At 36.5% G+C, this 11,562-nt stretch overlaps 1 protein-coding gene across 1 annotated transcript in view; it reads left to right on the top strand.

The window, feature by feature from the left end:
* Positions 1-2,714, top strand: part of LOC128655708 (zinc finger MYM-type protein 1-like) — a 7,097-nt gene extending 4,383 nt beyond the window's left edge. The window contains exon 2 of the mRNA XM_053709283.1: positions 460-2,714. Within this exon, the coding sequence (XP_053565258.1) occupies positions 493-2,637 (2,145 nt within the window). The 5' untranslated portion in view covers positions 460-492 and the 3' untranslated portion in view covers positions 2,638-2,714. The remainder of the gene's footprint in view (positions 1-459) is intronic.
* Positions 2,715-11,562: the final 8,848 nt, after the last annotated feature.

An 11,562-nucleotide genomic window follows, 5' to 3' on the forward strand; every position in this document is an offset into this window, starting at 1 on the left:
GGTTATTTTTTTTAATATTTTAGTGACTAATTAGACTTATGTGTAAAGAAAAAACCCCCACCTAAACAAATAAAAATAATGATAACAAAACAACAAAGAGAATATTCTATAATGTTTTCTCTTTGTATTTTTGGGGGTTGAAGCTCCCACTAACCAATGTAATCTGCTATCTTATGTGACACTTTCTACATATGTTTATCCATTTGAGTGTCTTTTACTGTGGTTTCCTGAAATTCCATTTTTTGGTGACAGTTTTTGCGCATGCATATAGTTATTCGTAATCTAACTTCAGTTTCAAAGAAATCAGCTCCCATATCACTATAAGGACAGTGCTACACTACACAGAGAATTGTGCAAGAAAGAAAGTAAGTAGTTTGCTGTTTTTCACACAATCGTTTTTTATGGTTTAATTTAATTTACTTTAGTTCTCTCATAATTTCTCTTTTTCTCTCTTGCCAGGCGTTCAGTATTCAAATTTTCATTATCTTGAAAATGGAAAACACAATATCTAACCTTCAAAATTTTTCAAGATTGGACTATCCATCAAAAGTTGCACTAATAAATAATGGAAGACCAATGCCTGAGCTTAAGGGCTTGGTTCAAAAAGAGAAAACCATGATACGGACATTCAGGATAGAGTGGTACCAAAGGAAAGAATGGTTGTGTGGCTGTGCTACGAAGAACCGCCTTTACTGCTTTTCATGTATATTGTTCTCCAATAACGAAAATGTTTGGACAAGTACTGGATTTGCTGACTTGAAAAATCTGTCAAGGGCCATCAACAAACATGAAAAATCCACAAGTCATATTCAAAACCAAATTAGTTTAAAAACATTTGGAAGTGGGACAAGGATAGACCTGTCTTTGAATGAACAGCGGAAAAGAAATATCAGCAACCACAATGCTAAAGTGAAAGAAAACCGTGAAATTTTAAAACAGCTTATTAAGGCAACCTGTTATCTAGGCAAACAGGAAATAGCATTTCGTGGTAACGAGGAGGGTGCAACATCTTATAATCGTGGCAACTATGTGGAGCTATTACATTCTTATGCAGATGATAATGCACGTTTGGATACACATTTGAAGACATCCACTGTGTTTTCTGGATGTTCAAACAGAATTCAGAATGACTTAATTGAAGCAGTCGCTGATGTAATAAGAGAAGATATTAAAACAGAGATTGATGCAGCCCCATTTGTTGCTGTTCAAGTAGACGAGACAACTGATATAACAAACATAACACAGATATCTGTAATTTTGCGTTATGTGTGTACAAGGGAGGATACTTGTGAGGTGAAGGAGGCATTCTTAGGCTTTGATCAAATCGTTGACAGAAGAGCACCAGCTATTGCAAATTATGTATTGGGAGTGTTGGAGAAATACAATTGTCTTGAAAAGCTGGTAGCTCAGACTTACGACGGAGCCTCTGTGATGGCATCAGATCTTAATGGGGTGCAGGCCAAGATTAAAGAAAAAATACCAGAAGCCACTTTTATACATTGTTATGCCCACAAGTTAAACCTGGTGCTCTCCCATTCTGCCAAATCTATACCTGAGTGTAAAGTTTTTTTTTCAACACTTGAGGGAATGGCCACGTTTTTCAGTAAGTCAACCAAGCGCACTCAAGTACTGGACGACTTTGTGAAGCGACGTTTACCAAGATCAGCACCCACCAGATGGAGTTCACATTCCAGACTAGTGCATACAGTCAACATGTTCCAAATTGATCTGCGTGCTATGTTCCAGTTTATCCAACAAAATCCAGCTGATTGGGACAATGAGGCCTATATAATGGCAAAAGGCTATAATAGCTTTCTTTATAAATCTTCAACCTGCTTCTTGCTAATGGCATATGAGGCCATTTTCCTACAAACTGACATACTCTTTCGTTTGCTGCAGAACAAACTGATGGATGTTAGATTCTGCTGTCGGCGAATTGATGACACTATGAAATTTCTGGAAAGCAAGAGACAAGAGTTTGACACTTTCTATGGGGAATTTGAGGAGAAATGCGTCAGACTGGGGCTGACAGATAACGAAAGAACAAGAAGTAGAGAGCCAATTAAAGATGTGAGGAGAAGATTGTTTTACAACATTATAGACAATGTCACTGTTCAAATGAGAGTTCGCTTTGATAAATTTAGTGAGCTTGAATTCCTTAGTTTGGTCGATTGCACCAAACTGCTAGAGATGTCAAAAAATATTGATGACGAAAAACTGCAGAGCCTTAGAAAATATGCCAAATATTTTGACTTGGTTAGACTAAAATGTGATCTAGTTGGATTGTATGGTTCTGAAGTTTTAAGGACTGAATGCAAATCACCTGGAGATCTCATGAAATTTTTGGCCAAAAACGATCTGATGCAGACTGTTCCAGAGGCTGTTAAACTACTGCATCTTGTTCACACAATACCAGCTACAACAGCCTCTGTTGAGCGCTCATTCTCTGCTTTAAAGAGAATTAAAACACACACCAGGAATAGAACTGATCAGGGACGACTATCATCCCTGGCAATTTTAGCCATTGAGCGCAGAAGATTGGTAGAGTTTCATGACAAAGACAATGAAGGCTTTATGAATAAAGTGATTGAAAATTTTGTAAAAAAAGACCGCCGAATGGACTTTGTTTATAAATAAGGGAGCGGAGTAAAGCTATTCAAATAGAAAACAACTTTTGGTTAGATGTTTAAACGGTTGAAGTTATTTATAAAAGTTTATGTTACAGTTAAAACTGTTGAATTTATTTATAAAAGTATATGTTACAGTTAACACTTGAATGTATTTATAAAAGTATGCTACAGTGAAAACTGTTGAATTTATTTATAAAAGTATATGTTACAGTTAACACTTGAATGTATTTATAAAAGTATGCTACAGTGAAAACTGTTGAATTTATTTATTAAAGTATATGTTACAGTGCAAACTGTAGAAGGTATTTATTAAAGTATATGTTAGTTTAACCTGTTGAATTTATTAAAGTATATCTTACATTGAAAACTGTAGAAGGTATTTATTAAAGTATATGTGACAGTGAAAACTGTAGAAGGTATTTATTAAAGTATATGTTTTAAAATTAAAAATATAGAAGTTATTTATTAAAGTATATGTTGCAGTTCAAACTTTGGAATTTATTTATTAAAGAAAGATTTTAAAAAGAACAAAAGTTTTTGTTTTGTTTTTCTCTGAAGTTAATTTGCAATACAATTTTCCACTGCTGTAATATATGATCACACTATTACAACCTGCTTTATTTGTCAGGTAATCAACATATTGCAGATGAGCTGGTGCTTTAGTGAAATGTATCTTAATTGTGGTCCTCAAGTACCCCCAACAGGTAAGGTTTTCATTATAGGTAAACCAGCGCAAAAGTAAAATAATCATCTGATCACTAACACCATGGTTAATAACATGCTCTCAGCTATCAGCTTATTATTTAATCTATGCACTGGTTCAGCATAAAAATAAAACCTGGCCTGTTGGGGGTACGTGTGGCCCGCGGTATATGTCTTGCTTCAGCGTAAAATATCTAGTGCCTCACCAGCCTCAGACCTCACCGCACGTCACTGGAGAAAACAGGCTTGAAGCATATATGGAAGCCAATTAATATGGGTGCAGTATACTCACTCCATAAGAAGAATCTGTACAGCTGAAAGGAAACGTAACATTAGATGGCAAGAGTCCACAGGTTCCTGATGTCAAATACTGAATTTTCAGGTTTATCCAAAATTGGACTATAAATGAATAGAAACCCAAATGACAAAAGTATCCAGTATAAAATTGAAAACAATTGTAGTAACTTACTCCATGAATAAGGAGATTCCAGCTCGGCACAGCAAAACAAGATCTTGACAATCTTTCAACAAAGGATAAAATATTTTATTTGCTCAACGCGTTTCAACGTATTACACGTCTTTATCAAGAGCATACATTAAAACAACTAAAACAGGTAGGTAAAACCAAATATTGAGTGTGACACACTCAATCTTGATAAAGGCTTTCATTAGCTGAAACGCGTAGACGTTCAAACTACACAGCTCCTAGAACAAGGATCATTTACATTCTATCTCCCATGACCAAATCAGTATTGTGCCGATATTACTGTGCAAACTGAAGTGGTAGGAGAATCTATCAGAAGCAACCGTAATATTGACTCCCTTAAACTATTCTTTGAAGGTGCTAACATTGGCACAAATTGAAGCGGTAGGAGTACAAGGCAGAAGATACTAACAGTCTTCAAATTTGAATTAGTGCGCGCACTCTCAACATTCCGACACTGATTGGATCAGAGTCAATGACAGCTTTGACGGAACAAGCACACAAGGACGCCGAAAATAATCTGTGAGTACAAACAGGCTGTGAAGCCGAAGAAAACAAGTGAGTACAAACAGCAAGCAGGAAAATCACAATAACTTTAATGTGCATACGGCATACAATTTAAGTTTCTAAACCATATATAAGTGAGCACAACCAACGAACTTTAAAGTTATAATAACGTATATGACCTCACAATATCCATAAGAATATTATCTAAGAACAGTCTGTACATTTGAATTTCAATAGGATAACCCAGCTAATCTGTGCGTATACAGCACGGCACTGATTTAAAGACTTTTGAGACATTGTTTCAACCCACGACCTAAGAATCATCACATTATTTGTTTGTATCTTTCCACCAATAACCACTATATGAAATTGCTAGATAGTATATATAGCCTTTAACTTTATTTCACTTGCTGCTACATATTTTTAAGAGTGTATATAAGACACCAGTGTCAGATTTTATTTTGTTTGCATTTTTTACTAGCTGATATTGATTTTTTATCACCTCCAGCCTTTTATTCGCTGAATCATTGAAAAGTGTCAAGTTTTAATTAAATTTGTTTTGTTATATTCAACGCTTAGTCTCATTTGAACAATTTATTACACCCCATCACAGTTATATTTTTTAACAGCCAGACATCAGCCTAAGTCGACCACTTGATATCAATATAGACATTGTATTAATGCTTAGCAAATATTAATAGAATCATTACAGTCAGCCTTGGGCACCACTAACAAACACACCACACACATTTTCACCCCTAGTTCGCACTTGTGAGGAGTACGAACAGTTAGTTGACCAGAACTGTCACATCTAAGTTTAGTGTACACTCACCTTGTCACACTCAATATTTGGTTTTACCTACCTGTTTTAGTTGTTTTAATGTATGCTCTTGATAAAGACGTGTAATACGTTGAAACACGTTGAGCAAATAAAATCTTTTATCCTTTGTTGAAAGATTGTCAAGATCTTGTTTTGCTGTGCCGAGCTGGAATCTCCTTATTCATGGAGTAAGTTACTACAATTTTTTTAAATTTTATACTGGATACTTTTGTCATTTGGGTTTCTATTCATTTATAATCCAATTTTGGATAAACCTGAAAATTCAGTATTTGACATCAGGAACCTGTGGACTCTTGCCATCTGATGTTACGTTTCCTTTCAGCTGTACAGATTCATCTTATGGAGTGAGTATACTGCACCCATATTAATTGGCTTCCATATATGCTTCAAGCCTTTTTTCTCTTCACTTACTAGAGAAAATCATTCAATAGACCAGCGCCATCTACCACTACTATCTACAGAATTTAGTAAATGTATGCAAAGAAGACCAAGTAGCAGCTTTGCAAATCTGATCAACTGAAGCTTCATTCTTAAAAGCCCAGGAAGTGGAAACTGACCTAGTAGAATGAGCTGTAATTCTCTGAGGCAGGGCTTTACCCGACTCCAAATAGGTTTGAATCAAAAGTTTTAACCACGAAGTCAAGGAAACAGCAGAAGCCTTCTGACCTTTCCTGGAACCAGAAAAGATAACAGACTAGAAGTCTTCCTGAAATCTTTAGTAGCTTCAACATAATATTTCAAAGCTCTCGCCACATCCAAAGAATGCAAAGATCTTTCCAAAGAATTCTTAGGATTAGGACACAAAGAAGGGACAACAATTTATCTACTAATGTTGTTAGAATTTACAACCTTAGGTAGAAATTTAAATGAAGTCCGCAAAACTGCCTTATCCTGATGAAAAATCAGAAAAGGTGATTCACAAGAGAGAGCGGATAATTCAGAAACTCTTCTAGCAGAAGAGATGGCCAAAAGAAACAACATTTTCCAAGAAAGTAGTTTAATGTCTAAAGAATACATAGGTCAAACGGAGTAGCCTGTAAGGCCTTCAAAACCAAATAAAGACTCCAAGGAGGAGAGATTGATTTAATGACAGGCTTTATACGAACCAAAGCCTGCACAAAACAATGAATATCAGGAAGTTTAGCAATCTTTCTATGAAATAAAATAGAAAGAGCAGAGATTTGTCCTTTCAAGGAACTTGCAGACAAACCTTTATCCAAACCATCCTGAAGAAACTGTAAAATTCTAGGAATTCTAAAAGAATGTCAAGAGAATTTATGAGAAGAACACCATGAAATGTAAGTCTTCCAAACTCGATAATAAATCTTTCTAGAAACCGATTTACGAGCCTGTGACATAGTATTAATCACGGAGTCAGAGAAACCTCTATAACTAAGCACTAAGCGTTCAATTTCCATACCTTCAAATGTAATGATTTGAGATCCTGATGGAAAAACGGACCTTGAGATAGAAGGTCTGGCCTTAATGGAAGTGGCCAAGGTTGACAACTGGACATCCGAACATGATCCGCATACCAAAACCTGTGAGGCCATGCTGGGGCCACCAGCAGCACAAACGATTGCTCCATGATGATTTTGGAGATCACTCTTGGAAGAAGAACAAGAGGCGGGAAAATATAAGCAGGTTGATAACACCAAGGAAGTGTTAATGCATCCACTGCTTCCGCCTGAGGATCCCTGGACCTGGAAAGGTACCTGGGAAGTTTTTTGTTTAGATGAGATGCTATCAGATCTATTTCTGGAAGCCCCACATCTGAAAAATTTGAGAAAACACATCTGGGTGGAGAGACCATACTCCCGAATGTAAAGTCTGACGACTGAGGTAATCCGCTTTCCAATTGTCTATACCTGAGATATGAACCACAGAAATTAGACAGGAGCTGGATTCCGCCCAAACAAGTATCCAAGATACTTCTTTCATAGCTTGAGGACTGTGAGTCCCACCCTGATGATTGACATATGCCACAGTTGTGATATTGTCTGTCTGAAAACAAATGAACGGTTCTCTCTTCAACAGAGGCCAAGACTGAAGGGCTCTGAAAATTGCACGGAGTTCCAAAATAATCTCGCCTCTTGAGATTTCCAAACCCCTTGTGCTGTCAGAGATCCCCAAACAGCTCCCCAACCTGAAAGACTCACCATCTGTTGTGATCACAGTCCAGGTTGGACAAACGAAAGAGGCCCCTAAAATTATACGATGGTGATCTAACCAACAAGTCAGAGAAAGTCGAACATTGGGATTTAAGGATATTAATTGTGATATCCTTGTATAATCCCTGCACCATTGGTTTAGCATACAAAGCTGGAGAGGTCTCATATGAAAACGAGGAAAGGGGATCGCCTCCGATTATACTGAAGGGAATGACTGAGACTGAAGGTTCCGACAGGCTGCAACCAATATCAAACATCTCTTGTCTGTTAGAGACAAAGTCATGGACACTTAATCTTTCTGGAAACCTAAAAAGGTTACCTTTGTCTGAGAACTTTTTGGTAAATTGATCCTCCAACCATGTCTTTGAAGAAACAACACTAGTTGATTAATGTGAGATTCTGCAGAACGTAAAGACTGAGCGAGTACCAAGATATCGTCCAAATAAGGAAATACCGCAATACTCCGCTCTCTGATTACAGATAGGGCACCTAGAACCTTTGAAAAGATTCTTGGAGCTGTTGCTAGGCCAAAAGGAAGAGCAACAAATTGGTAATGCTTGTTTAGAAAAGAGAATCTCAGGAACTGATAGTGATATGGATGAATCGGAATATGAAGATATGCATCCTGTAAGTCTATTGTGGACATATAATGCCATTGCTGAACAAAAGGCAGAATAGTCCTTATAGTCACCATTTTGAAAGTTAGTACTCTTACATATCGATTCAAAATCTTTAGATCCAAAACTGGTCTGAATGAATTTTCTTTCTTTGGGACAATGAATAGAATTGAATAAAACCCCAGACCCTGTTCCTGAAATGGAACTGGCATGATTACCCCTGATAACTTCAGGGCTGAAACACACTTCAGGAAAGCCTGAGCCTTTACTGGGTTTGCTGGAATGTGTGAGAGAAAAAAAATCTTCTCACAGGCAGTCTTACTCTGAATCCTATTCTGTACCCCTGAGAGACAATAATCTGAATCCAATGATTTTGGACCAAATTGATCCATACATCTTTGAAAAATTATAATCTGCCCCCTACCAGCTGAGCTGGAATGAGGGCCGCAACTTGATGCGGACTTGGGGGCTGGTTTTGATCTATTAAATGGCTTGGATTTATTCCAGTTTGAAGAAGGCTTTCAATTGGAAACAGATTCCTTTGGGGAAGGATTAGGTTTTTGTTCCTTATTTTGACGAAAGGAACAAAAACGGTTAGAAGCCTTAGATTTACCCTTAGGTCTTTTATCCTGAGGCAAAAAAACATAATTTATGCTTACCTGATAAATTTCTTTCTTTTTTTTTTTTTTAAATAGTTTATTTACTTTTCAGCAGTATAGATAAATTATAATAGAGCACAATCGCTCAAGTTGTGCACCACGCAGGGTAAATCAAAATCTATACAGAACCTCATAATGATGTGACTACACCAACAGTAATGCGAAGAGTCTTGCTTTCAGAAATACTTGTATAACAAAAAATTGAAAGAAGAACTGTATGTATACTGCACATTTTCTGTTATAACGAAACATACAAAAAAAGAAAGAAAACACACATGGGAGGAAAAAAAAAAAAAAGGGAAGAACCCCCTTCTCCCCCTCTCCTCCGTCGCACGCCCGTCGGCCGTTGGACTCGTATCCTTCAATACCAAGCTACTGGAAATATTTCCCTCAATATTAAGCCTTCGAAGAACTTTGTTTTATGAAACGCTTTGGTGAGGATATATTGTATAGGGAGGGGATATGCCTGAATGATTTTCCCCCATTTATTAAAGAAACTTTGTATTTGTTTATTATGTAGCTTTGAACTATTATGTTGTTCAAAAATAATCTGTTGTTTCACAGCCTCCAGAAATAGACTAAAGGAAGGGAGTTTCCTATGTTTCCAGTTTCTTAATATTAGGTTACGCCCAATTAATATAATAGTATTAATCAGATCCGAGTTCGGACCTCCTACACTTAAGAAAAAGATGATTTTGGGCTCAAGGAAAAAATCCTCGCAGCCGAATTTACTTAGCCAGAACTTGACTTTCTGCCAGAATTGCCTTACTTTTGGACAATACCAAAAGCAATGGATCAAATCTGCCCTAGGCATAGAGCATTTATAGCAAAGGCCCAACTTTTCCTGGGACCAAAAGGCAAGTCTTCTTGGTGAGATATAAGCGTTGTTGATTAGTTTTAAATGTGATTCGTGCCAGGAGGAACGGAGGGGTGCCTCAATCAGCCATTTTATACTTTTCTTGATATAATCATGGTTAATTTCTTCAAAATGTGTTGACCAATATGATATATATTGTTCAAAATTTAATTGACCTTGCTTTGCCAGTAAGATTTTATATAAGAGTGAGATTGAATGATTTCCTTGTTTATACAACTTGATATACCCTCCGATATCTGCAAAGCATTCTGACCAGCTTCCTAATTGTAATTTCTTGTTTAGGAAATGACGCAACTGTAAATAGGCAAAGAAATACTTGTTAGGGAGGTTAAATTCATTGGCAATATTTTCAAAAGTTCTTATGTTAAGCCGGTCATCCAAGAATTGTGTTAGCTTAGAGAGCCCTCTATTATCCCAATCAATAAATGGCTTATAGTAACATCCAGGTGGGAACTCAGGATTTCCTCTAATCGGTAAAAAAAGAGACATATGATAATTAATCTTAAGACATTTACATAGCAGTTGCCAGGCTTTAACCACATTATATATACTAGTGGACATTTTGATATTGGCTGGGAGCTGTGCACCAGTGAAGTGTAGAATAGCTTTACATGAGAACGGCTGTATAAAGTTCTCTTCTAAACTTATGTTAGTCAACACCTCAGAGGAGTGCAACCAATCGACCCCATATCGAGCTAAAATAGCTATATTATATAACTTGATATCTGGGAAGGCTAAGCCACCAAACTCTTTCTGCTGGGATAATTTTTTAATCACAATCATCTGCCTCGACTTACTCCAAAAAAACTTGGCACATGCTTGATTGAATAGTTTAATATCTTTTGCCTTAATAAATAAAGGAAGGTTATTCATTACATAGATTATCTGGGGGAATAGGATCGTTTTTTATCATTGTAATTTTAGCTGATAGAGAGATTGGAAACAATGCCCAGCGCTGAAGCTTAGCTTTGATACTTGAAAAGAAGGGGGTAAAGTTAAGTCTGTAACAGCTGTTTGGGTCTCTATGCAATATGATTCCTAGGTATCTAAAACTCTCAACCTCTTTTAGGTTATATTGACGCCTACTATCTTTATTTTTATATATCCATAAAATCTCTGATTTGGTAGTGTTTACCCTGTATCCTGAAATTCTACTAAATAATTCTAGGGCACTAAACGCTATGGGTATATTTTTATGTGTTTGTTTGAAGTATAAAAGTAAGTCATCAGCATATAGCGACAACACTAATTTCTGGTCCCCGATATTTATCCCCTCTAGTTCTTGTCTCAGGTAAATTGCTAAAGGTTCGATGGCCAAGTTGAATAACAGGGGGGAAAGTGGACATCCCTGGCGTGTACCTTTCTCCATTTTAAAAAAAGGTGTTTGGATATTATTGACCACTATAGAAGAAATTGGGTAATTGTATATGATTTTGATAAACTATCAGATTTACCGAAAAACCAAATTTTGTCAAAACCATGTACAAGTGTTCCCATATTATAGAGTCAAATGCCTTCTCCGCGTCAACCATAACCAAAGCCAAATCATCTTGATATATTAGTTTCTCCTCATTAATTTTATTCCAAAAATATTCTATCAGCATATATGCCTTCCGAATATTTTTTGTAGGTGACCTATTACACATAAAACCAGATTGATCCTGGTGAATAACTTCTTGAAGTACTTCCTTAAGACGGTTCGCTATTATAGATGTTAATAATTTATAGTCTATATTCAGCAAGGAAATGGGTCTGTAAGACCCTGGGTCTGTTAGGTTTTTATCTTTCTTTGGAATAAGTGTTATTTTTGACGCGGAGAAAAACCGTGACATTAATTTTCCCCCAGTAAAATATTCATTGAATAAACATGTCAAAATAAAAACAATATCAGATTTAAGCAGCCTATAAAATTCTGCCGGGATTTGGTCTGGTCCGGGCGCCTTGCCAAGTTTATGTAGTTTAAGTATATGCCCTTATAATAATCTAAAAAGACTTTGCTAATATCCGCTGTTTGGGTATAATTCTGGCCGTCAACAATCACATTCTCAATTATATTCTTCCGCTTTCTAGAGCT

This window comes from Bombina bombina, chromosome 4 (genome assembly GCF_027579735.1).
Source record: "Bombina bombina isolate aBomBom1 chromosome 4, aBomBom1.pri, whole genome shotgun sequence".
Taxonomy (NCBI): Eukaryota; Metazoa; Chordata; class Amphibia; order Anura; family Bombinatoridae; genus Bombina; species Bombina bombina.